Source organism: Ambystoma mexicanum, chromosome 3q (genome assembly GCF_040938575.1).
Source record: "Ambystoma mexicanum isolate Mex_15411 chromosome 3q, UKY_AmexF1_1, whole genome shotgun sequence".
NCBI lineage: Eukaryota > Metazoa > Chordata > Amphibia > Caudata > Ambystomatidae > Ambystoma > Ambystoma mexicanum.
Window position 1 is genome coordinate 1,051,401,903 of NC_090926.1, and position 27,162 is coordinate 1,051,429,064.

The 27,162-nt window shown below is 48.1% G+C and overlaps 1 protein-coding gene across 1 annotated transcript in view; it reads left to right on the forward strand.

Annotated features, from left to right (window-relative positions):
- The window catches only part of DNAH17 (dynein axonemal heavy chain 17), an 8,024,690-nt gene that overhangs the window by 7,943,485 nt on the left and 54,043 nt on the right, over positions 1-27,162 (forward strand). Inside the window, exon 79 of the mRNA XM_069655242.1 lies at positions 7,508-7,733. Within this exon, the coding sequence (XP_069511343.1) occupies positions 7,508-7,733 (226 nt within the window). The remainder of the gene's footprint in view (positions 1-7,507; positions 7,734-27,162) is intronic.

Here is a 27,162-nt window from a genome sequence, read left to right on the forward strand (position 1 = left end):
GAATCCTCGAATAGGTCTGGTGAAAGTGTGAATAATATGTGTAATCTCTTTCGGCTCTCTGCTGACTTCTCCAGATGTCTGTCATCCCCAAGACCCTGAGAAGGAATGTGAGTGTGCTTAGCTTTTTGGTCTACTCTGGACAAGGGGGCGAGGCACCTGCCTGTCTAGGTCTACTGTGACGTTCAAGTCTCCTCCTATCAGCGTGAGTTGTCTCATGAGGGGTGCGCATGTTGCAAATGCATAGGTGAGAAAGGCAGGGGTATCGAGGGTTGGGGCGTAGATGTTGATGAGTGTGAGCGGGTGCTGATGGACCATGCCTTGAGCCACTACGTATCTCCCTTCTTCCCTTCACAAAGGGTACTCGTTTATGGATCAGAATGGACACTCCCTTTTTGCCCCTTTATGGAGCATGACCCGTGGCATCAACCCACCCGATCTCCAGTTTGTTAGACTCCACATCATTAAAGTGGGTTTCTTGGAGAAACACAATGTCTCCATGGAGGTCCCTTAGGTGGTTCAGGACTCACCTATGTTTGATTGGATGCCCCATCCCTTGCACACTTGCTATTATCAGCATAAGCTCAGCCATTAGCGGATATACAGGGGTCTTTCGAGTAGATTGTGTCCTCCAACGTATTCCTCATCTTAGATCTTAGATGTATTCCATCCAGCTTTGCTGCTCTTCGGAAATTTTTTCGTCAGAGGGCGCCGTGCGTCGAGGGTGACGTCATCGGGTGTATAAGTAGCACGCGTGGCGCCCGTTTGCCTCAGTTCTGTTTTTCCGCAGTTACGTTGCTTCGGACATTTGGCGCGACTCGAGTTCTGTGAAGAATATGTATATAAACAAGAAGAAAATATGTCCTCGTCATCGACACCGACCACGACCCCGAGATCGGGTTTCAAGAAATGCAGGTCGTGAGGCTCAAAAATGTCGATCACGGACATGTGCAAGTGTTTGTGGTGCCTCAGAGAAGGCAACGACATGGAGGCCTGTTTGAAGTGTCAGGCGATGACGGGGAAGGCCTTGCGAGAAAGGAGAGGAAAGCTACAGGTAGGTCGGAAGGATCGAAAAGCCTCTAGCGTCGAGTCAAGACCCCATGAGGAGAAATTTCCTCGACGCGAAAGGCATTGATCTAGATGCCGAAGCGATTCTCATCGCTCGTCGTATTCGTCAAAAAAGTCGAAGAAACGACGCCACAGGTCTCCCTCCACCTCGTCGTCAGACGAGTTTCCAAAAAGGATGAAATGCTTCACGAAACATTTGTCTTCCGAAGAGTGGGAAGCATTTAGGGTCAAAATGATGGAGGTGTTTGAGAAGGCGAAGACTCGGTCCGTGCCTTCTTCGGAAGCCGGCTGGGAGTGTTATCGCTACAAAACTCGTGCGCCCTCGAGCCCGGGTGATCGTAAAAGTAAGGATAGGGAACCTTCCAGGATGCCGAGCGATAAACGCTTGAGTCGAGTCGACCGCTCGAGGTCACCGACACTGTCCGAGACCTGTCACACCTCAAAGGAAAAATCGTCGAAGACTGCCTCGATGCCCTTGAAACAGACCCTATCGACGACCACTATGTCGTTGACACCGTCGACGCCTTTATCGACGTCAATGCCGAAACCCTCAGCACCAAAGGCTCCAACCAAGCCAGGGAACCCAGAAAAAGAGGAGAAAGTTACAAAACATGTAATTTCTTCAGAGCCTGGTACTACACCTCTTCCTCCTCCTCTCCCAGAGAAGGTTTCCAAGCCTCTCCCTAGGAAGGAGTTTTTCAAATCCTTGACCTCAATTCTTGAGGAACAGGAGAGATCTGAGGAGGAAAATGTACCTTTTGGATTGGAAGAAGGCACTCCAAATGTCCCAGAATGCTTGACCTCAGAGGAAAGCAGAATGAGAGATTTGGTGGAGTCTTAATGCAAGTGGCATTGACACTTCTCCTGAGAATGACTTTGGTAGAGCAGATCCAGGAGAGCATGCCAGTCCATCTTACCGTCAGTTAATGACCAAGGTGGTAGATTACTTGGGATGGGCTAGACCACCAGCCCAATTTGTCCAAGACGATTTAACAGACATATTGGACCATGGTCCCACTGAAGAGCCAGTAGTACCTTTTCATGTAGCCTTACAAAACAGGGTGGCCAAGAATTGGGAAACTCTGGATTCTATTCCTCCGGTAAATAAGTCCCTTGCATCAAAATACCATCCAGCCAGTAGCAACCCTGGCTATCTGTCAAAACATCCAACTCCCGAGAATCTGCTCATACAGGCAGCCACAGCTTGCAACAAACTTGCGTACCCGTCTATCCCTCCGGACAGGGACGATAAGCGTGTGGATGGTTGGGCACGGAAGGTATTTTCAGCCGCGAGCATGGCTTTAAAATCTGCCAACTACACATGTGCCTTGGAAATTTTTTTCGTACACTCTGTGGGAGTGCATCGCAATGGCGGCGGAGTACATACCAGAAGGGGAAGAAAGGGAAGGGTTCCTAGCCATCATTAGAGATGGAAAGGAAGCCATGCAGGAATCCCTTCAATCTGGATTGGACACTGAGGATAGTGTAAGCAGGCCCATGGGCACTAGCACGGTGATGCACAGGTTTGCGCGGTTACGGAAGTCGGGTTTTGCACCGGGCATACAGAACCAGAACCGCCTTCTGAACATGCCTTTTGACGGGTCTCACCTTTTTGGCAACAAGGCTGACGAGAGCCTTGAGAGGTTGCAGACCTCAAAAGCAGCGGCCAAATCTTTAGGAGCTGCTTTTAGGCAACCTCAGCCTTTTCGTGCGCAAGGGCAGTCATGGAGGGGACGATCCTATTGTTATTACACCTCATATGGGAAGACCAGAGGAATGGCCAGTCAAAGGGGACAAAGAAAGACCACTCGTGGTGGATGAGGAAAACGCGTTAAGCCAGCTCCAGCTGCAGCATCTTTGCCATCAGCGGCTGCAGCATCTGCCACAAAACCACTTTGAGGACTTGCACCACGAAACTCTGGTAGGAGGCAGGCTGTCGCAGCATCTGCAAGAATGGCGAGCCATTACTTCAGATGTTTGGGCTCTAAAAATAATAGCCCAAGGCTACTGCCTTCCTTTTCTAAAGCAACCTCAAAGCAATCCACCAGGGAGACACCCATTGAAGTCTTCAAACCCGCTCCTACAGCAGGAAGTTCTAACCCTGCTGGAGAAAGGTGCGATAGAACCAGTACCTGCAGCGGAGAGGAAAAAGGGATGGTACTCCCCCATATTTTTAATCCCCAAAAAGGACGGAGGACTGAGACCCATCTTGGACTTAAGAAACTTGAACAAGTTCCTCAGGAAAGACAAATTCAAGATGGTTACCCTTTCTCAGATCCTTCAGGCCCTTCAACTCCAGGACTGGTTGGTGTCATTGGACCTCCAGGATGCTTATTTTCATGTGCCGATTCATCTCAAACACAGAAAATACCTGAGGTTCATAGTTGGCGACTCACACTATCAGTTTCGATATGACCTATGTTGGGGCATGGGTCATAACCTTCCCCATGCTGCCTGGGGTCTGGACTATTCAAGGGCCATAGGTCGCTGCAGCGTCCGAATGGCCGGGTATACTGATGGTGCTGATGCAAGTCTGAGGATGAAGTCAGGGTGGGGGCCGCCCTCACAGGTGCCGTGGTTGTAGCTGGGAGGGCATGTGTCTAGTACTGCTGGTGGTGTAGTTGCCTCAGGGTGGGTACTGCGGCTAGCAGGCATATCCGTGGAGCCTGCATGGTTTATCAGGTGCGCTAGACCCTCAGGTCCAAGTACATCGTACAGCCAGGTCCACTGCATGGTCGTTTCACTCGGGCTCAGGGAGGTCAACCGATCTTGCAGGGAGTCCAGTCGCGGTGTGCAGCCCTGGATGCGGGGCCCGGGGTTTGGAACTATGGCCCACGTCCCGCCCAAACAGCAGGAGGGACCATCCTCGCAGGCCCCCATGTCGGCACTGTGCAGCGATCACCTGTGCTGCTACGCGCTCGGTGTCTGTGTGGGGTTGGTTCTCCTGAGGCCATCCCTCCTTGGTGGGTCCTCCTTAGTGCATGAGTTGCGGGCTCAAGCCGCGGCTTGTGGGGCCCCACGGTCCCGAACATTCTGTGTGTTGGGGCGGCGCGACCTGTCCTCAGGTTCGCCAGCTGGGCAGTGGGGTGATAGATCACGGCAGGGAGCTAACCCCCCAGGGCCAGCCCGCCCTTTAGGCACGGCGCCTTCCCCATGGGGCATTTCCTCACTTCAAGTACCAGCAGAGTGGCTCTTCCCCACAGGGAGCATAGTTGTATGCCAGGCACGGTGCCTCTGCACGCGCAGGCCGGCGCTCTCCTGCGTCTTCGGAGAGGGACTGTATGTGGAGCGGAGCGTAGTGTGGAAGGCTGACGGTGGTGTCGCTGGGCCGAGGCTCCCACTACGCAGTCCCTCCCAGCATCTCAGAATAATCAGGTTGATGCAGGGCTAAATGTGGTGCGCCCGTTCCTCACTTGGGAGTCAGGCCCCACTCAGGTTTGGTGCGGCCCGTCTACAGGGGCCTCCGGACACTGCACCTCCGGCAGGACTGCTTTTGCAGGCATGCAAGCTCCCATGAGGCTCTCGGCAGTCATCACATGATGGTTGGAGGCCCTCTCCGGCAGCGACCCCGGGAGGTAGCTAGTCGGCTGTTCTCACGCCTCAAACTTGCACAGTGTGTGCTGCAGGGTCTCCGCCTCTTGCATATGTATTTTGAGCCGCATCTCGGGGGTCAGATCTCATGCCATGATGGCGGGCTCGCACTGAGCATCAGCGACCCACCCCCCCTCCCCTTTTAAAAAATGTATTTACGCCGGCCGCGTGTGGCTGGTAGTACGTGCGGTGTGTCATGGTGGGCACTGCCGGCTGCCTCTGTGCTCCTGTCTCACTCGGTTCTCTGATGGCCCCCCCTACCTCTCTCTTGCGTTGTAGTGTACATGAGAAAAAAGGCTGCGTGCTACTGCTGTAACGCAGCCTCGGTTATGTGGGAGACACATGTCGGGCACTTCGGTCCACCCAGCACTCCTTCTTGGCAACCCCCGGAGGCAGGCCTCCTTACCATGGTCCCTGGTGCTGTTGGCCATCAAGTTCCAGTCGTGCGGCGGCACTGGTCTCCTGCTTGCTCCCCGCGTAACACAGCGGTCTCCTGGCGATGTGGCCTCCCTATCCGGCCTCTTCTTCCACCAGCACTGGTCCTTCTTGTGGGGGCACCGGCTGGCTACGTCTGCCACCACCCCCTCTACGGTCTGGCCGCCTCCGTCAGCCTCTCTTTCTCCTCCCGGTTGCGCATGCCATCAGGCAGCGGTCTCCCCTCTGGTCCACACAGTGTTCCTCCTGTTGTGAGCTTGTTGACAGTGTGGGGTGCGGTGCCTCGCCACCAATTGTTGAGGCCTAGCCGCACACGCACACACAGACAACACGGGACACCGTGGGTATGCATCTTAATACCTTTATTCTCTAATTGCAACTGTCTTCTTCCTCCCTATTCCCCTGCCTATCCTCCCGCCGTCCCCTTCGTGCTTAAATTCGTACCTCTTAAAGGGCTCCTGCTCGTTTTCTGCTGCAACACCCTCCCAAAATGGACCCAACCATTTATTGGGAGTGGGATTGCAGAATTCGAGGAAAGTTCCAGAACATCTGGAAACTGCAATTGAACTGTTCAGAAAACTGCCACCAGGATAGGTGAGAGTTGCTCTTGTCTTATCTCGACGGGCACTCTCGCCCTCAGCAGGAAAAGGTCAAAGGTGTAGTTTGTCATTGCACCTCGACATCCAGGTGACGAAACAAGTATCTGGGTGTTGAGTCTACGTGAGACAAATAGGTCCATCTTCAACAGGTCTCAGACCTCCTTCAATTTTGGCGTGGAGGCCTTAAAGTAAAGAAAGGAGATTGTTTGAAGGAGGCAGAAATGGTACACAGTGTCGGAGGAAGTGGATAGTTCCAGTAGAATGAAGAATGAGGCGCGAGGAAAGTGGTGAGTATAGTGAGGAAGTTAGAAATGTGGACTAGGTAAAGTGTTCGGTGTAAGGAAGAGTCCTGTGCAGCATAATCCTACTGGTCTGTTTGTGGAGTCTGTTTTACATTCCCATTATCAAGGAGGAGGTTCTACCTGTACAAAACATCTACTCCCCAGCGGAGCATGGCGGAGTGAGGTAGAGTGTTCAGTGGCTTTGTGGGGATGCAAACACGTTGACCAATATTTTTGTAGAAGTAAATGAAGCCGGGAGATGAACATTTCGGCTGGTAGATCAACTAATCGTAAGTCTGTTACGATACTTTCTGCCTTTGAGGCACTATTCTTGCTCAGGCTGGTGACTGATCCTTATTAAATTTGTATTTGTGCTCAAAAGAAGTGACTTTGCTTATTAGAGCTCGTTCGATAACAATTAAGATTTTCCAGCAAGTTCTTCAAGCTCCTTTTTCTCTTTTTGCCTGTATGCCGTGCATGTGATGAAGGGACATTACCAACAGGTGCATATTTTATACGGAAATAGGGAGATAAAAGGAGTTCCTTTGGCTGTGAGTATGAAGGTTATGAATGTTTACTAGAGAGTGGTCAGAGAGAGTAGAGACCAGCTGTAGATAATGGGCATTGGTGATTGTGGAGAGGTTGAGTTTGCCCAATATGATGGTATACATCTCGGCCCACAGCATTTCAAGCAGCAGTTCTTTATCAGAGAAGAGATTTAGTGTGCCAGGTCGGCGCTGTAGAAGAGAAAGATGGAGAAATGTTAGAAAGGCGAGGGAGTAAAATTAGAGGGGGAGGGGAAAGGATGATGGCATGTCTTTGCTGATCATTAAGCCAACACCATTGCCTCTTTTTGTCAGCTGAGGAGAAAGAAGGTGGCAAAGTCAATGTGGAAGGCGGCTACAGTGGTAGTTTTGTGGGGCGGGGGGGATTAAGCTTCTGGTGACAGCCATCACAGAGAGTTTGAAGTAATACGAGTCAAATTTGTCAGTTAGGAAAGTTGTTTTATTGCTGAGGCACAGGCTCTTAAGAGGCCCTTGGTGAGGTCAGCAGGGGAACAGGTGGTGATGAGGTAAGAAGGGGAGTAGCAGATGGAAGACTAGGTAGATGAGGGAGAACAGCAGCTAATATGCATTTTAGAGAGAGAGTGGAAGTTAAGGATGGTCCGACAAGGGTTGGCAGAGGCATGGGAGGGAGAAAGGTCAGTAAGAAGGAGGGTAGGATTGGCAGGAGGATGACAAGGTGAGGGCATAATATGGTAAGGAGGGAGTGTGCATGCAGCGTTGGGTTAGATGAAACACAGGGAGGTGGCGTTTATTGTGTCAAAGCAGGTCGGATGGTAGCGAGGTAGCAACCGCAAGTAAAATACTTTTGACTACGTGTTCTACAATTTGCTTTGTTTTTTTAATTCACCTTCACTATGCATGTTTTTAACTCGTATATTATTTCTGTCACTGAATTGGAGCCATGCAGACGGTACATGCAAAATAAGGTTTATTTGAGTGACATGTTACTCCCTCCATTCTTTACACGTAGGAGCTGGACGCCTGGACAACCGACTTTCTCTTTCCCAACTCAGTGTGGTTAACAGGATTCTTCAATCCGCAGTCCTTCCTGACTGCCATCATGCAGTCTATGGCTAGGAAAAACGAATGGCCACTTGATAAGATGTGTCTCGCTGTGGAGGTGACCAAAAAGAACCGTGAGGACATGACAATGCCACCAAGAGAAGGATCCTACGTCCATGGGATGTTTATGGAAGGTAAGCTGTGCTGAACAAACTCCCTCTTGTTCCTCTAAGTGAAACCCAAATGTGTAAACCAGCAGCATGTCGAGACATTTGAGGGCCTAATTTAGAACTGCAATACTGTTGCTGCATGATTTAGAGGCATGCAGACCCTTCAGTTATTCTCCAGTTATATTACTGCATGCGCTAATCTCTCATGTGGTAATGGATTTGTGTACAAGCCATTTCCCCCACACAAATCAAAGCTGTTTGGGGAGTTGCAGTTTTAAAACTCTGATTTTGGCATAGCAGTAAAACAGAGTTTTCAGAAATATTGCATGTTTTACCATTACCGTTAAAGTCTAAATGGGAAACTGTACATTTATGTTTTTCTTTAGAATTTTTGTATAGTGGTATAAGATGTGTTAATGTGATTTATAATATGTACATCTGCCATTTTCATGGTTCCCAGGCACTCTAACGCATCTGAAAAGAAAAATGGGAAGGGGTGGGTTTGTTAATTGGAGGAGTGGGAGGGCTGGTTTGTAGGTAGTTTCAGTTAGGGGTGTTGGGTTTTCTCTTTGGTAATATGGGTTGGCGGCCGTTCAGGCGTTTGAGTCTGTGTGGTGGTTTTTTGTGGCTGTGGCATGGGGTTGGAATTAAGCGAGTTTTGACTGTATGCGTTATTGGATGAGGTGCCGATATTGCTTTATGGTCTTAGAGCTGGTGTTGCATTAGCCATGTGTGGGTGTTGTATGTGGTCAGTGAGTGGCATTTTTGCATGAGCATGGAAACCTTAAGTAGTGTTAATGGTCAGGGGTGTTCCTTGTGCCAATGTTGCATAGATTGTTTGGTGTTTAGACTGAAATCCAATTTGTGGTGCTTAACAATGTGTGTCTTCATTCTCTGGGAGCTAACCATCTTGGTTGACTTGTTCTTGGCGTCCCGATCGTGACCCCATCATTTGTGGTGTACCTCTTTGTAGTGAGGTTGTTCGCTTCTCTTAGACCACAAGATGTTGTTAGTGATTTCCTGAAGCTCTGGCAATCCCCTGTCAGCGTATTTCTCTGGGGAGTGAGTTCCAAAGTCTTGCTGGGATATATGAAAAGGGTGATCTTGCCGCATTTCATTTTCAAATATTGTTGAGTTCCGGATTCATGAGGATGCATAGTGGCTGGGTGCTCTGGTGCCAGTCAAGCAGAACGGGTCATTTTTTTTTTTAATGGAGGTCAAATTGTGCAGGCTATTTCTACCAGTTTTCTCCACCACCCTTAACCCCAGGCTCATAACATAGTGGCTACATTTTTGTATATTTTTGTTTGTGAAAACACCGTCAATGCAGGGTTTTCCTGGAACAATAGGAGATTATCCACTCTGAAGATCCTGGAAGAGCGGGTAGGCAGGACAATGCTAAAGCACTGTGCTGTGCTATTGTCCTTCATGTGTTCAGATTACGTCAATGCTATTTGTAATATTTTATCATGCCTACTGTATATTTTTTAGTAGGGGCAGGTTCATCCAGGCTTTGGTAGTCTTGCGATTCTTCATCACTTACACATGTAACTCTGCCCCAGGCGTTGTGTCCACGCGCTACTCCCAAATGCTGCTCGGCAACAAGTCTTTCTTGGCACCACTGCTGGGCGCCCATTTCATCTCATCTGCCTTTTCAAGGGTATTTGAGGAACCCCATGATTCCTTCCTTTAGTTTACAAATATCACCAGGAACAGGTCTTATTTGCTGTTAAATCAACAATGCAATTAAAAAACTCCACACTCATTCTTACTTCGAACGCAACGGTTTTCCAGGCCTATTCAGGTGGATATGTGCAGCTGAAGCCACAGAGGATCCTTCCATTGTGACAGAGGTCACCTGGGTCCATGTAACGATCACTACCTGTCTTGGCTTTTAAGACAACTGCACTTTGCATAGTGGTGTATGTAGTTTCCCTACCTGAAGTGTTCTCTCAGAAGTGCCCCCTAGGGGACTATAGTCCATCACAGTGACATTATAAAATGGTTTTAAAACTTAAGCAAAAATCATCAATACAATTATGTTCGACTTTTATCCTAAATATGTAGGAGGGTATCATTTACTATTGCAAATCCAGTCGTAGAGGATCTGGGTAAGTGATGTTGAAGCCCTTTAAGTGGAGCTACCAAACCCCTCCTCCCCTCTCCCACTGTTCACAGGGGGGACTTCTCAGAGAACACTTAGGTATAGGTTCGAGCACACAAAATGCTTATTACTTAAAAACAGGGATCTCTTATCACGGCACTGACACCATGTGCCCTGTTAGAAAATCCTGTGTGCATCAAATGAAATGTGTATTTCCTGGTGAGCAGGAGGATGGGGAAGAAATAGAGGGGAGGAATTGGGTGTGACAGGGAGTCAGGCAGTCACGGGTGGCCGTACAACAGCAGCATAGTAGTGTGCCTTTCTAGAGCTAGCAACTTCCAGAATTGTTAACCACACCAAAGAGCAATTAGAGTCCTAAACGCTGAGATAATTACACTACCCATACCTATTGCCCTCTCTGTTGGAGAGCAATTAAGGACAGTCCTCCTTAAACAGAGGACCACCTTAAGGGAAGAAAGGAAGAACTGGGCTGAGGGAAGAAGTGGAGGGGCTAGTAGAGCCCGGGACAGTAGGTGTAGAAGGAAATTAAGAGATGGTTGTTGTTAAGACGGATTTCTGAACTCTGTCCTGGCGGCGCAGAAGTTCAGAAGGCCAACCTAATTACTTGGAACAGGGTAACCTCTGGACAAGCCAGACCAATCAGGGTAGCGATCGCGGCGGTCAAGACTAGGTCTCAAGAGGGGTGAGGGTGACTGAAAGCCCGCAATGAGCACACGAAGCAAGGAAACTTACAAACTACTCCAAACAGGTGTTATATTAAAAATATATACACATTTATTCCAAGGCCTTTAAAACAATGACCGTAGCGAGAAATCACAATACAACTCTAGTAAACCAACACATACCAAACCAATACAATATATATACAAATACAAACAAGTCTAAAGCGTTAGATGCTAGAAGGGGAGGAACACAGGCAGTGCAAAATAATGATTAGACCCAGTCCGCCTTCAGAGGCACCTAACTAAAAGGAAGTCCAAGCCCTACGAAGAGTGGAGCCTTGTGCTCAAAAGTACCAGCACACGCTGGTGCCAACGGGCAAAAAGGGGAGTCTCTTCGAGGGAATCAGGCAGTTCAGTTTGGTGCACAAATGAAGAAGAACAGAGTTCCGCGACTCAAGTGCAGCCTCCACTGTGGGCAGAAGCAGAGCGCGAGTACGGAAAGGCGTGCTGTTTTGGCACAGCGGGGAAAAGCTATGGGCTCCTGCAGGAGGGTGACCAGTTCCTAGCTATGCTATTCACCGGTCCCCGATGCAAGCAGACCCAGGCTTCTCTGCGTCAGTTTCAGTGCTGGCAGGTTCAGAAGAGCAGGGGACGTCTTGTCAGCGTGTAGATTCTGCAGCAGCAGAGTTGAGTTAAAGATGTCCCAAACAAAGTGAACCCGCCCAGTTTGTTACCACAGCAGGGCAACGGAGCGGCCGTGTGTATCTCAGCCAAATGTACACTACTCACTTCAGACCTGGGAATGCCAAGTGTACGAATCGTGTGAGAGTGACGAGGACTCGAAATACAACACAACCTGGCGGCGGTTACAGAGCAAGACTCCTGTGTAGGCTGGTCAGTCTGCTGGATGGCCCAGAGACACTTCCAAAGGCTTACGTGCAGGAGATGGTGAAGATGCCGAGAATAGCTGGCCCCCGCTATTCCACGGGTCGCAGTACCAGTACAGGTTTTCTGGTTCGATCAGAGGTAAAAAAGGTTTCACAAGGCGACAGCAGTGCAGAGGAGCAGTCCTTCAGCGGGTCACCAGCGATTCCTCGGTTCAGCCTCGTGGTTGCAGGATACTTGGCTCCTGTATTCCTTCGTTCGTGAGAACTCAGGAGAGCGACATGGTAGTGGCGTTTCCAGCCCCCTCTTATCCACGGTTCCCTTTGCGCCAAAACGGAGGGGACCCAATGGGAGATCCGCTCATCAACACTCACATCATACGTAGACCTATCACGGACCACGGTGGTCCCAGGCATTCACACCACCCTAGAGTCTCTGGCACCCAGGATGTGTATTGGGACCAGACATCCCAGCCCACATCCTGGAGGCACACACAAGGCCTGTAGAAGCCTGTGAAAGCATCCGTGTTTTGCGGGAAAGTACATGCCCAAATAAGGAAGGCCCCGGGTCGGCTCGACCTGGGGAAGGTGAAGGGGGCAAGCCGGTCAGCAGACAGGACAAAGGAGCCTCGTGGTCTGGCCATTTTGGGAGCCAGGCCACCCTTTTGGGCTAAGCGCAAGAAACGCGCTTAAAACGCCAAAAGGAGCTCAAAACACAAGAAACGATCGCTGCCACCATTCCCGTCCGTGATTCACTTGCACCGATCAGTTACAATCCAAAAAGAGTAGCTAGGGCCTGTAGAAGGCTAGAGACCCAAGAGAGCAGTAACTTAGCTTACAGTGCCCTCTTGTGTCATGTTGCACGAAAGCCGCAACATGATAAAGAAACTACGGAAAACAGTGTTTCCCGGTACTGACTGTCTTAAGGGCATGTCAGCTTCCCCGTAAGGATGAAGCGAAAGCCAAGAGGAGTGCGGCAGAAGGCTGCACTTCTTTGGCAAAGTCTAGATCATGGTGAAAACAACAGCAAAAAGTTTAGGGGTTGCCACATGGAAGGAAAATTACCCACAATTACGAAATCTTTCCTAACAGTTGTATACATCCCTGGCTCCGTGTTCACAAATACGTTGGGAGGGTATGTTCTGGGGAGCCAGGGCCTCACATCCATAATAATGAACACAACAACGAGCGACGAAGGAGAAATGCAATCTACGCGCGAGAGGGAGGCCCTGATGTCCCCAAGGTGATAAGAGCATGGGAGACAGCAAACACAAAGGGAACAGGAGACACTGACCAAGGAGGGGGCCACAGGAAAGACAGCCCGAGAGGGGGGCCACAGGAAAGATTGCCCAAGGAGCATAGCTCTCAACCATTTGTGCTGCAAAGGCGGGTGAAATCACCCGATTTTGTTTTTGGCGAGTGAGACGCCCATTGGAATGAATGGGTGTGCAGGAGGCTTGGCGGGTGATTCAGCCCGTTACAAGGCGGGTGACACCTGCCAAAAGCGTGTGAGTTGAGAGCTATGAAGGAGGGGGCCACGGGTGAGATTGCTCAAGGAGGGGGCCATGGGTGAGATTGCCCAAGGAAGAGGAGGTGCTGAGACGGCATCCCTCTGCAATGTGAAAAAAAGAAAGCAGCATGAGTGCCTGCCACATAGACGGCAGCCCGAAGCAACTTGGAAAAAAAGAAGGAAGCAGCATGAGTACCTGGCACATAGAAGGCAGCCCGAAGCAACGTGGAAAAAAAGAAGGAAGCAGCAGGAGTGTCTGCCACATAGACGGCAGCCCGCCACAAGGTGGAAAAAACCCAAGGAAGCAGCAGGCGTGCCTGCCACATAGACGGCAGCCTGAAGCAACGTGGAAAAAAAGAAGGAAGAAGCATGAGTGCCTGCCACATAGACGGCAGCCCAAAGCAACGTGGAAAAAAGAAGACAGCAGCAGGAGTGCCTGCCACATAGACGGCAGCCCGAAGCAACGTGGAAAAAAGAAGGAAGCAGCAGGAGTGTCTGTCACATAGACGGCAGCCCGGAGCAATGTGGAAAAAAAGAAGGAAGCAGCAGGAGTGTCTGCCACATAGACGGCAGCCCGAAGCAACGTGGAAAAAAGAGGGAAGCAGCAGGAGTGTCTGCCACATAGACGGCAGCCCGAAGCAACGTGGAAAAAAGAAGGAAGCAGCAGGAGTGCCTGCCACATAGACGGCAGCCCGAAGCAACGTGGAAAAAAAAGAAGGAAGCAGCATGAGTGCCTGGCACATAGACGGCAGCCCGAAGCAATGTGGAAAAAAGAAGGAAGCAGCATGAGTGACGACAGTCCCCTGCAACGGGAAAAAATATAAAGAAGACATGGGTGTCCCTATCACAGAGACCGCAGTCAGCTGCGATACCTCACCATCTCAGGTGGGGTGAATGTTGTTACAAACACACCTGCCCGCCATCCAAAGAGAACTGGTGCCAGGAACCACACCAAGCAGGAAGGGGAGCAGGAAGGTGGGGTGGAGGGGTGCAGTCGAGCAGTCTGACCACAAACTCTGGCCCCTGCAAGGAGAGAAGAGAGGAGGGTACGTCGCCCAGCCATGCTGCCGATCCGGCAGAGAAAATATAACAATAATAATAAATAAAACGGGAGCGCAAACACGAGAGAAAGGGAGATCTGCCCAAGAGGAAAGGGCAATCTGCCCTCGAGGAAAAGGAAATTAACTCCAGGGGACGTGGGGACGTGTGCCTACCCTGACAACAGAAATAAAAACTCCCTGCTGCACTACAACATCTGCCGCATACGAGGGCCACTCGCCCGCCGCAAAAGGGCTCTGCCACGAATCTGCAGGGGTGAGCAGGGCACTGCACCATCGAGTACACAACCAGAAAGGCAGACTGCCCTCTAACGTCATGGAGAGAAATTGAACTACTGCTGCAGCATAGACTACATCCACCCATGCACAAAATGACCAGCCCAAAGGTTGATGGAAGGGAAATGGTGACACCGACCCTGGAGAAGAATGAAGACCACAAGTGGCGAAATGAGAATACATGGAAAAGGAGTATGGAGACATGAGAACGGCACCCCGCTCTGAGAGGAGAGAGACAGGAACAGGTGAAGAGAATTTCAACTACAGGATGGGCAAGCCCAAGGGAGCAAGGTACAAACTGAACATTTGGCACCAGAGAGGGGTGAGCATAATACAAAGAAGAAACAAATAAAGACACCCCAGCAACAAAGGAGCAAACTGGGGACAACCATTTGCCCGCCATGGAGGAAAGTGACATACCACTCTCCACGGATGAGACAACCACAAAAGAGACATGCGGGGTGGCTACCAAAGAAGGAGATGAAGACACAAAGGAGCAGGAGGAGAATCACGAGAATGATGGCATCTGAAGAGAAGACAGGAAAACAGCATGGGAAAACATGCACAAGCAGCTTTAAAGACCAAACAGCAGCAAGTAAACTTGCAGCAAGGGCATGAGCACAGACAGAAGCAGACCACACACCTCCAGCAAATAAACTGGCGAATAGGAACGGCCACAAGACAAACTACCAATGGAAGAGCACGGAAAGATATACAAAAGAAGTAAACTAGACAGACCAATGAACGACAGAGACATCACCAGCAGGATGTCAGGATCAGATGGAAGGGAGGTGACAATGACGTGCAGAGAGAACACAGTAAAACAACTGAGAAGGTGGCATCCAAGCAACAATGAGAGCAGAAGCTACACCAATGGGCAACAAAAGACAGAAGGCAAAGAAGGATGCCACGAAGAACCCCACAGAGGCTTGGGGACCCCAGGAAAATCAGGTCTCTGGGCAGAGAAGTCACCTCTGATGGAGATTTCCTCACCTGGTCAATCAGTACAACCGCAAAGGATTCCGATTAAACAGCTTTTCCATGTCAGCTGTTACTACGGAAAGGTGTGAAGCCTACCCTGTCTGAAGCTGGTGGACCAACCACAGAGGAGTGATCTAAAAGGGGTAACAGGAGACACAGGAAAGGAACGAGAGCATACTCTGCAACCTGGGGACAGGGTGGCAGTTTGGGAAGGTGAATTGATCAAACGTCAGGGTAAAATTCTGAGTGTGGATGGCAAGAAAATCATCATTATGCCAAGGCAGGAGGATCTGAAGGATATCCTGGAGTTCCCAGCCCAGGAGGTGCAGAAGTACTTCAAGATGGGGGATTACGTAAAAGTGGTTGCTGGACGCTACGAGAGGAACATAGGACTGATGTTGTGAGTGGAAGAGAACTTTGCTATCTTGTCATTGGGGCAGATGTTGGAAGTCAACACGAGTGGGGGAAGCTTGTGCAGTAGGTCCCACAGACCACAGGAGTGATTGTTTGTGTACAGAGCGAGACCTGTTAGATCCTGAACTCCCATGGGAAGTTGGTAACCACAAAGCACTATGCTGTGACTAGGAATAAAGACAACTGTCAGACCGTGTAGCCAGATACACTGGGAAGAGAAGTTCTCAACATCTACTCCTATAAGTGCAGGTGTACCACAGGGAGCCAGCATCTCTCCTCTCCTCTTCTCTTCAACCTATTCATGAAATATCTATGTGTACTTTTAGAATCCATCGGCATTCATTTTACTAATTACGCTGATGATACACAGCTGGTGATTGAGTTGGAAGGAGATTATCAAATAGATAAGGAAAAAATTACAACCATATACAACCTGATAGACAAATGGATGGAAAACAACTGGATGTGTTTGAATAGGAAAAACACCAAACTCATGATTTTCGGCTCAAGTCAAGGGAGGGGCAAGCTTGGTAAAGAGTTAGAAGAATATATAATCAAAGAACTCACGCATCAAGTGAAAATACTCGGGATGATGCTGGAGGCGTCCCTGGGATCAGAATCCCAAACCAACTATCTTCATAAAAATAACTCTTATTATATCAGGCTTTTAGAGCCATACACCCATTACTAACACAAAATAATGGAGCCACAATAGCCAGGGCCATTATACTGGCTCGCCTTGACTACGGCAACTCATTGTTGCTGGGGGCATCTACGATCCCAAACACAAGACAAGTTACAGATACCCCAGGCATCCAAACTACTGGTGCTGGGAAATCCTTCCCGGTTTGCGCTGCTCAGCAGTGGAACAACCTTCCAGTCTCCCTGAGAGCAGAGCCAAATCTGTTGATCTTCAGAAAAAATCTGAAGACCCATCTTTTTAAATAACTTGCCACTTCCTAGCAAGCCTTTTATTTCCAGCCTAACATGAATCTGTCTCTCTTCGCCCAGATGCCTGCGGGCTACCGACGCATTACAAACAAATCAAATGAAACTGCATTACAGTGGCCCTAGACTCTGAGCAAAACAACATTCACATCAAAGACACTGTGAAAGTAATAAATGGACAGACTCTCGTTTAGGGATACCAAACACCCATGTACAGCTCGCAGACCCAAGCTCACGACGGAAGTCGGATACCTCATTATGGTCCACAAATGCCTCTCCACGATGGCAGCCGAACACCAGACACAGTGGTGCTGGGTATGCCAAAAACCCAAACACACCCTACAGAACGGAGGCATACGAGGAAGGACAGCCAGTGAGGAAAAGAACATGAGTACCTAGAAGACCCCAGAAGGAAGCAAGAGTAGAAGCCCACAAAGATAATATGCAAGGGGAGATGTTAGAGAGCGATTAAGGACAGTCCTCCTTAAACAGAGGACCACCCTAAGGGTGGAAAGGAAGGACTGGGCTGTGGGAGGAATAGAAGGGGCTAGTAGAGCCCGGAACAGAAGCTGTAGAGGGAAATAAATAGTTGGTTGTATACATCCCTGGCTCCGCATTGACATATACATCCCGCTAAGGGGATGGGGTGTTGTGGGGAGCCGGTTCCTCACATCCATAATAACGAACACAACACTCTGCACCGTCTACCTTGTGTCCTGTACCCATATAAAATACCTAAACCTGCAACCCAAACCAGTCCTGGCTGTTGAATGAAGCTTGCATCTATAATCATGCTAACATTGGAACATTCTTTCCAAAACAAGCAGCTACCTTAATGTATCCTGGAATCTTCCTGATTGTGGTGGTCCCCGCCAGGGTGGGACCACCAGCAGGAGCAGCACACATGGTTGCTTGGTCTGCAATTGCCATCATCTCAAAGGGCGCTGCCTCGTTATTTAGCATGCCTGCCTAATCATCCTTGATGTAGGTCATTCCATACATGGCTGTCACAACATCCCTATCAAACTTTAACACATTTTCAAAACAATAACATACTTTTTGATAGTGTTGTTAATCAAACAGGTAGGAGGCGGAGCAGGGATTTGTGGGGCCAGGCACGGCAAAATTAATGCGGGCCCCTTAATTTGCATTTCATAACATCACAGGAAGTGACATAACAAGATAATGAATATTTTTTTGCGCCAAGGTGACGGATGGCGGATGTGCACCGGCTGATATCTTGATGCGAGAGAAGTGCCGTGTTCAACAACGGACTGCTTGACTATTGCTCAGGAAGAGAGGCGGACACAGGAAGGATACAAAAAACATTGGCGGTGGCAAAGGAAACACTCTCTGAATGCAGATAAGTCGTCTTCCATCGTAGGGTGAACAGGGAGTCTGATGTGCCGCTAAGTGCCTACCTGATCCTTGCCTTATGTTCCTGCTCTCATCCGATCCTTTCAGTATAGACATATGATATTCTCTCATATGCGCTAAAAGGAAAAAACAGTCTCCATGGTTCTCTCTTTTCATTCTCATTGAAAGCAACGAATGCCAACAGCTTTATCCAGTATATAAGTATGACGTTGCAGTCAGCAAAAGAAAGTGCACGTTGGGAGCAAGCTGTCTCTGTTTTGTGAGACACAGAATGCCAGCATTAGTGCTAAGAATCACAAGCAAATGTGGGAAAAAATTAAACCAATCTGTTAAAGGAGTTAGAGAATTTGCTTGAGAGATTAGTAAATGGTCGGAGGAGCACTCGCTGCAGAATTATGTGGATGTGAGTAGAGTCCAACATGGTCTAAGGATCCTAACCTCACCATCATTTGGGGATCAAGATCCAGAAATGGTAAGAGTATGGGGTGACTCAACAAACATCTGCTCGGAACAGTTTCAGAATATTTTAATCAAATATGCTTGGGTCGATAGACAGAAAATCTTAGCAAGAATTGAAGAAGTCATCACTCAATTATCACAAGTAATATCAAGTGAAGATGGAAACAAATTGAGAACGAGAAAAGATGAAATATATGAAGAAGGTATAAAACTACATAAACAAAGAAAATGTCTTTGTGATAAAGAAGACTATGAAAAAGGCAGTCTCTACACCTTTACCCGCCGTTTTGACAATATGACAAAGAACATCAGTTTGAATGTGCTGAGCGAGAAAACAACCCGAGCTTTAAGTGAAGTAGCTTCCACCTCAGAATATGATACAACCACTGTGAAAATGAAAACCCCACCAGAAGAACTAATTTTTTAGACAAGATGAGAATGTTGGGACTAAATTGCCGAAACAGCAGCCAAAGAAACTCCGGCAGAGGCCGGGGCACACCAACGGGACAGGACCAGGAGGAAAAAGAAGACAAGGCTGGGACAAAGGACCAAGCACTTCAGACTCAGACAGAAGTGCAAGAACATGCTCTGGGAAGAAAACAATGAATTAAGCAGTGTCAATAGTGATAACAGCATTGTGAATCTCATTGACACAAATGAAATCAAAGTACTCCAATATGGCTTCAACTTCTGTCCCACATCAAACTTCGATTACGTAGATACAAGAATCGATTTTGATAAATTCATGCGTAAGATAGTATTAAAGATGTTTTTCTCCATGAATCCATCAAACAAGAAATCGAAAACTGGACTAGAAGGTGGCACAGAAATAGCTATTGAAGATCTGGATGCTTTGTTGGATTTAGCACATTTGGCGTGAACAAGACAATCAGAGGAAATAAGCACACACATTAACTTAGAAATGCTCAATATCAATACAGATTGGCCTGTAAAAAGCAAGTTGAAGACCAAGTCAAAATGCAATACATTATTCCAACCAGGTGGACACATTGAGACTTTCCAGGATCTGGCCATTCATAATCTTAAGAAAGATAGACTCCAAAAGTAATGTCAATGTGATTCTGGAAATGCATTGGAGGGACAGGGCCTTCATGTCGTCCTGTACTCCCATATCATGTGTGTTCTGTGTTGTTTTCTGCAGAGGAGTCCATGTGGGACTTCTGGCAGTGCAGCTCTTCCTCTTTTTGGTTGTGGTGAGCAGAGACCTTTGAGATAACCTTATGGCACCCAACCCTGTACCCCTATTGTATGTTTTTGGCACCTGTGTGTGGCCCACAGAACAGGGTATGGGCTGGTGGCAGCTCCATGCTGAATTCGACAAGTGCTCTCAGTATCCTCCATTTTGGGATACCCAGGCCCTGCCATCAGAATCAGTGGATTCCTGATAGTAGATCAGATGGCCCATGTGGCTTCTTGATTTCTATTACATGTTACCTTGTTTTCCCGAAGCCCTGACTCTATCCCTTCCCCTGACTGGCTGTTGGGGGGAAGAACCATATGTGATATTGTGGGGAAGTGCAGGCCAGACTGGCTGCACCCTTCCCAGTGACTGTAGGTTGTGGGTACACCCTTGGGGTGGGATCTGGGCGAATGGCGTGTATGACCAATATGCATTCCATGTTATGGGTGTCTGGTTTCTGTGTGCGACACAATGAATGAGACAGCCCTGCCAGAAACTGTCATGGATGCAGTCCGGTGTGTTTAAAGGCTGGGTGTTTGTCCCAATTCACACTCCTTGTTATGGGCGTCTGGGTGGAAGTGAATGGCCTGAATGCACAGTGAGCCTGATTGGTTGCCTGCCTTCATGAATGCCCTTTTGACTGATTGGCTGACTGAGCTTGGCTCAGCAGTGTGAATGAGGGACAGATGTGTATATTTGGGGACCTCTCACTTACCAAAATTGTTCCTTGAAGCAGCTTATCCTTGAAGCCCAGCTGAAGAAGGTTGGCTGCTGCTCACTGTCGACGGAATCCGAAAGCTGCCGTGTCTGTCATGGACTGATCCCCGAGCTACGAGGGAACATCGTGCAGAAGCTGATCATCAAGGCACCCTGGAAGTCGGTCCCCAAAGGCTGTCCACTGTAGACTGGGTCCGCCAAGAAACATTGAAGTAAAGCACCTGGACATCAAGGCAGTCGACGTCCATCACCGTCGACCGGGGTTCAGAGGATTTCTTTGACTGCTGGAAGCCTGTCAGGTCAGTTGCCCAATCTTGACTGGAGCAGAGGCAGCACAAATGCCTACCTCCCTGTTGGGTCTTGGCACCTGAGATATACAATTACCACAGGCTTCTGCAACCCGCCAGGGAAAGAGGGTTAGGGTCCGCTGGTTGGATAGGTTGAGGGTTTCAAGGATAACCGGAAAGAGGGCTCGGTAGAGGTTTTGGATGGTAAAGGAGAGTACAGGGTAAACATGTGCTCCTCAGCTCCTGCCGCTGCTTCACTGATGTGGCGTTTGACCTCCACCCTTGCATTCACTGCATGCTACACACTCACACTCACTATTATTGACCAAGGTAACAGTGAACTTTTGCCTGGAGCTCCTAACCAGGTACACAGCTGAGCTGATACACCCAGGGGTGCACAGGACTGCATTGAAGCCTTTGTCTGGGGCTTTTAACCAGTTGACTCAAGAGAGGACCCAAAAGTTATATATGCTGCTGTAACTCTGATTCATATACTGGCCATGAACCCTAACATGCAACCAATTAACATAATTTGAGGCTCATAGTGTTGCTCCTGTCTGAACATGAGGCTTACTGTGTTGTTTTCTAACTAACACAACATGAGGTTTCAGAATCACTGTCACATGGTATAAATAAAAGTACTGCTACTTAGCTGCAGGTTTTCTTGCCCATGCCGTGGCCAGGACGAGCTCAAGCAGGTCTGAGTAATGTTTTGTGAGCGCTGCTGGAAAATACCAAAGAAAATAAAAAATAATGAATGTGCGCAGCGGGAACGTCACTGCTAATTAATATCGTTTTGCATGCTTTGCGGTCACTAGACCGCTGGTTCTGTGACCTCATCGCTCAGGGTTGTTTTCATTATGAGCGAATCGTCCCAAGCGTCCTAGCGCTATGTTCACAACATTGCCCGTAAGAATGCCCGTGAGTTTCATGCAAATTAGTCTTTCCCCCAATGCGGCATGCTCTGCTGAACACTACAGAGTTTTGTCATAGTTTTTCACACCCTTAGGGATGTAGCGCAACCAGCACCAAAATGCAACCAAGGATCATGAGAAAAAAAGAACAAAGTTTTAATAGCCTTCCTAAATTGAAGATGGCCAGATACCACACACAGGGTTGCGGGAAGAGCATTCCAGAGAGCGGCAGCTTTGACCGAAAAGGAGTGCCCCCCCCCCGTCCGAGCACAACAAACGCTAGGGACAGCCAAAAGAAAGTGCCCCCCAGATCGTAGTGTGCAGACAGGAGGATAAGGTTGACATAACATGACACATTGAGAACTGAATCCAAATTGGCTCATTGTTCCAGCACTGGCCTCTCTACTTAATGATTGAAAGGTAATACTGTTTGCCTTCTTTTGAACCTCATCCAGGATGTCAGTCAGTTCATAGTGCACCATTGGATGCGTAAGGGCAGATAGCTGGAAGGTGGCCTGTGGTTTGTCCAAGGTGGCAGCAGGGAGCATGTCTACTTCTGGTAACGTGTCCAGGCCACTTGCCTCCTGAAAGTCAGTTGCAAGGTCCACCAAGTGCCCTTATTCCCCATAAAACTCCTCAGGGAAGTTGGATTTCTCTAGGGTGGAGCAGATGTAGCCCAAAAGAAACTGGACCCCCCTTCGTGTCATAAATGTTCTCCAAATGGGACATGTCTGCTCTCATGGGTAGTGGATAAAATCTCTCTAGGCTCGGGTGTCGGTTCTGTTAGGGAGAATTCTCATTGATGGCTAATTTCCCTCACCTAGTGAGTCCCCCAGCAGCTTTGCTGGACTTCTGGAGTTTCTTTTTTTCCACTTGGTAAGAGTGTGAGCTTTTCCCCCACTCTTACCTGTGTTTTGCCATGTGTATTTCTCTGTTTTTGTGATTGTGGACTGTCATCGCCTCTCCTAAATTTCCTAAAAAGGTCAGGTGGAATGAGGAGTGCAATCAAGCCTTTGAAGGTCTAAAGAAAGCCCTTTGTCAAGCTCCAGTACTAAGAGCTCCTGACTATCACCAACCCTTCATTGTACAAACTGATGCTTCTAATGTAGGTATAGGTGCAGTCCTTAGTCAGCTGGATGAGAAAGGTAGGGAGCACCCCATTTGTTTCATCAGCAGGAAGTTAAAGGATCCTGAGACAAGGTGGCCAACAATAGAAAGAGAATGATTTGCTATTGTGTGGTCACTGAAGAGGTCTAGACCATACTTGTATGGATCTACCTTCATTATTCAGACTGACCACCAACCCTTGGATTGGCTGATGCAAATGAAAGGGGAAAACCCAAAGTTACCCAGATGGTCAATCTGTCCGCAAGGATTTGAGGTTTCCATTGAGCACAGAGCAGGAAGTTACCAACAAAATGCTGATGGTCCCTCTAGGATGTTTGTAACCGACTATAGGTATGAGGTCCATCCAGGAGTGGATTAAATCCTCCTGTCCCTTAGTCTGCAGGGGGCAAGTGTTAGGGAGAATTCTCATTGATGGCTAATTTCCCTCACCTAGTGAGTCCCCCAGCAGCTTTGCTGGACTTCTAGAGTTTATATTTTTCCACTTGGTAAGAGTGTGAGCTTTTCCCCCCACTCTTACCTGTGTTTTGCCATGTGTATTTCTCAGTTTTTGTGATTGTGGACTCTGGAGTACACCACTTCAGTAGCCCCCTTCTTTTGTGTGTCACACAGCACCTTCAGTGCAGTGGCACAGGGTTGTCTTTGAGACTTCCCACCGACTCCATTTCTGAGGCTGACTACATTCCCCCAGAAAAAGGGTAAAGTTGCCATTAACCTTACTTAATCAATGTACCACAGATCCAGTACACCCCATCTTCCATGGAGTACTGGAAAGGGTTACTTTGTATCCCTTTTTATCTGTACCTCCTAGGGTACTGTTTCACTCTTTTAACATTTAGACTTGGGTGGTGGCAGTGGTATCTACCCTAACTTTTCTACTGCGATTATATTAGATAAACATGGTATTGTTTTAGGCTATTATAGTAGCCTTGAACATGAACCCGCTTGGCCAAATTGTCTTTCTTTTGGCTCTGGTTGGGTTTATTCGCCATTTCTTTTTGTTAAAGTCCTTCTTGTGTTTTACTTTGTGTGGCAAACTAGGTTCGCCTTCTTTGTTCACCGTCTTTTACCAGAAACCCTCCACCAGGCACCTGGGTGTCTAAGTGGGCTGAATGTGAGGGAGGGGTGTAGTCACCCCCTGCACAGGGTATCCTAGGAAACCCAAGTCGCACTTTGCCATGATTGGCTGAGGTGGTTGTCCAGGCTGGACAACCCCCCTGCTGGGTGATTGACAGCCAGGTTGTGTGAATGGGGGTTTTGCGCATAAAAGGCAGGTCTTTTGTGCTAGAAGTCAGAGTCACCACTGGAACTACAAGGAACTGAAGAGAAGCAGAGAGAACGACGACTGCTGCAACTACCCCATCCCGGTGAAGCCTTGCTGCAGTCCTGAGATATCTACCCTTCGACGACTAGAGAAGATCCAGTCCGGAGTCTTCTTCCCTTGAGCCTGGCGGGGATAACCAGCTCATCTTCCACAGCCAGAGGATCCTCTTCCTTGGTCAAAATCGCTGCACGCTGCTGTAGTGGTCCGGATAGCCATCTGAAGAGCCTCTCCTGTTATTAAGGAGCGCACCTCTTATTCATGTCGCTGCTGCCGGCTTCATCCCTGTGTGGTGCAGACCCCCTTCAGACGTCCTCCTTCACCTCGAAGCTCCAGGAACCGTGGGTCTGCGGGAAACCAACAGGAACAACTGCCAGAGCATCAGCTGCACCATTGGAATAAGGTACTGTGTTCTGCTTGAGGAAACAGGGTGAACCCCTTTTCTTCATCTTCAAGGCCTGCCCTTGTCTTCCCTCCTTCTTACAACTTTTGCATCCAAACATTGACAATATCGAAGTACTCTTGGCTACATTAAATCGTGAACTGTCTGTGTGATCTTCGACAACAGGTCCACGGTGTCACTTGACCCTGGTTCCGGCCCTTTGACTCTTGAACTCCTATCTCTGAGTGTTTCTCGATTCTGTCTGCCTAACCAAAATATTGCCTGTGATTTTTGCCTCCAACTCCCTCTGGCTATCTCAGGTGCTAAGTGTGTTTTTGCCCCGGTAGCATTTCATGTCACAGATACGCATTTAATTAGTAGACCGAACTGTCAAAAAGTGATCGCAATCGTATTCGCGGTAACATGTTTTGTTTGTAACACCGGTCCATTCAAACACAGGGTACTTACCTTGAGACTTACTGTACAAAGTGAATTGGTTAGTTGTAGTATATTTTTCATGTGGTTTTTAATCTAATAGAAGTGTTGTGTTTACAACAAATGCTTTAAAAATAAATGTACTTATATTTTTCTACCTGAAACCTTGAGTCAGTGTTTGCTTGAGTCACAGTAATTGTGGTTCCTTTGTGTAATCTCTGCTACTGCTCATATACTCTTGAGATAAGCCTGGCTGCTTCGCCACTGCTACCACTCTGACATAGTAGTAAAGGCTTGTACCAAAGGTAAAACTTGTATTGCCACCTGTGGTCTTAATTGTCTGTAGTGGTCCCTAAGGGCACTGCACTAAATTCTGCCTAACACTGGTTTACAGCGGTGAGGATTTGGAAGTAGAGTGATTACACTTAGAGTGCTGATGTTGCTTGGGTTCAACTAACCACAAGGCTAACACCACTAATTCCATTTAACTGAGAAATCATGTCTAATATGAAAAGCTACACTGAAGAGAGTATTTTACTCTACACTGCTGAGGTTCTGAGAACCATGTGAAGGGATAAGAATCTCTCTGGTAAAGGAAAGAAATCTGAACTGGTTGCAAAGTTAATGGGAAAAAGTCTGGAGAGTGGGTCAGAAGGGGCAAATGTGGATTTTGATGTTTCTGATTATGAGAGTGTTAATTTAGAAGAAGTAGATGTGTCCTTGATAGGAAACCCTACAACTCCTTTGCCTGCTCAGAATACACAACCTCTGTCCACAGGGACCCCCACAGGTCCTACACTTACTCCTGAGTTTATTGCACTGGAGAAAATTAGACTTGAATTGGAAGTGAACGCATTGATGCACAAACTGCCATGAAACATCAATAGGAAAGGCTCAGACAAATGGAGATGAACCATGAACTAGATATGGAGAAACTGTCTCTAGAAAACCCTCAAAAAGCATGAGGGTACCCCTTGGGCTACCTGGGTGTGTGAATGTTTGAAAAACTTAAGACGGTTGGCTTAAGGGTTACAAAGTGATCACTTATGAAGGTTTGAGGAATCTTGTAATGTTGGAGTCTATTTTTGATGTCTGCTCTCCTGAGCGTAGACAGCACTTAGCTGATTCAAAGGAGATATATCCTAAGAAACTAGCTAAGGCTGCTGACTTATGGGTTGCCAATAGGGCTACTCACAAGGATTCTGGGGCTACTCAGAAGAAGGATGAGGGGAAGCAGCCAAAGAAGGACAACAAAGAATTCCAATAATTCCAATCCAAAAGAGGGCCACAAACATAACCAGGGTAAGCCCCAAGGTAAACCGAATCAGGCTAGTGTACCATCTGGTTCTACACCAGATGGAGGTCAGAGCAAACCCCCATTCCAAAGAGCATTTGGGAAATGCTTTGTTTGTGGGTTATCTAGCCATGTGAAAGGAGATCCCAAGTGTAAGGGCAATCCTTCAGGGATCAACACTGTCTCCTTAGCCTTCTTCCAGGTGGATGAAGTACCTATAGCCAGTTGAAACTTTCAGCTACTAGCTGATGAGCCCATGAGAGTCTCAGCTAGTGTGTCTTTAGTGTCCTTGGGTCTTTGGGAACAACATAACCTGGATGTCTATAACTCAATCCCAGATAATACTGAAGAGTATTACAAAGATAGTGTTCTTGTGAATGGTCAGGAAACCCCTGCCATCAGAGACACTGGAGCCAGCATAACTGTGGTTGATGAATGTTTTTTCAAGGTAGAGGATATTGCTAAGGCACCCAAACACCTAACCAAGTTAGCTGGAGTATTACGCTCACCTGGACCCCACAGGGGTGTCGATCAGACAGCTGCGGTCTCCTTCAACGTGATGCGTAGTGCAGAGATGACTGTCTGGACTGGCCCGCCTAGTCTTGTCTGCTGGACCCGAAGAAGTATTTTCCTTATGATCGTAAAAGATGAGCTCTCCATCCTGCGTGTCTTGCAGGGGCGCGTAGATACCAGTTACTTCACTGGTTTGAAGGCGTTGGGAGAGTTCCGGTAAGTATTGACTCTGAAGTCCCTGGCGGGATTGGTAAGTATCAAGTTCAAAGAGTTCAATGTGCCCGATGTTTACTCTTGTCCCCCTCCTTAAGATGCAACTGAGTTTGTGAGAAGAAGGTCTTGTAGCTGCTGCTGGCGTTCAGGTAAGAGTCTGTGTTACCCAACGCTGTCCGGTAATTATTGCATGCGTTAACGTGTTGTTTTTCTCCCTCTTTACAGATGCGGCATATGAAAATGTGGAGAGTTATGGAATAATACCGCGTGGTAAGTCTATGGTGGTAAGAGGTTGTATTTGTTGATTCCCTTGGCTCACCTTGTTTTTTCTTGTGTCCTCTAGGTGCCGGATTACGG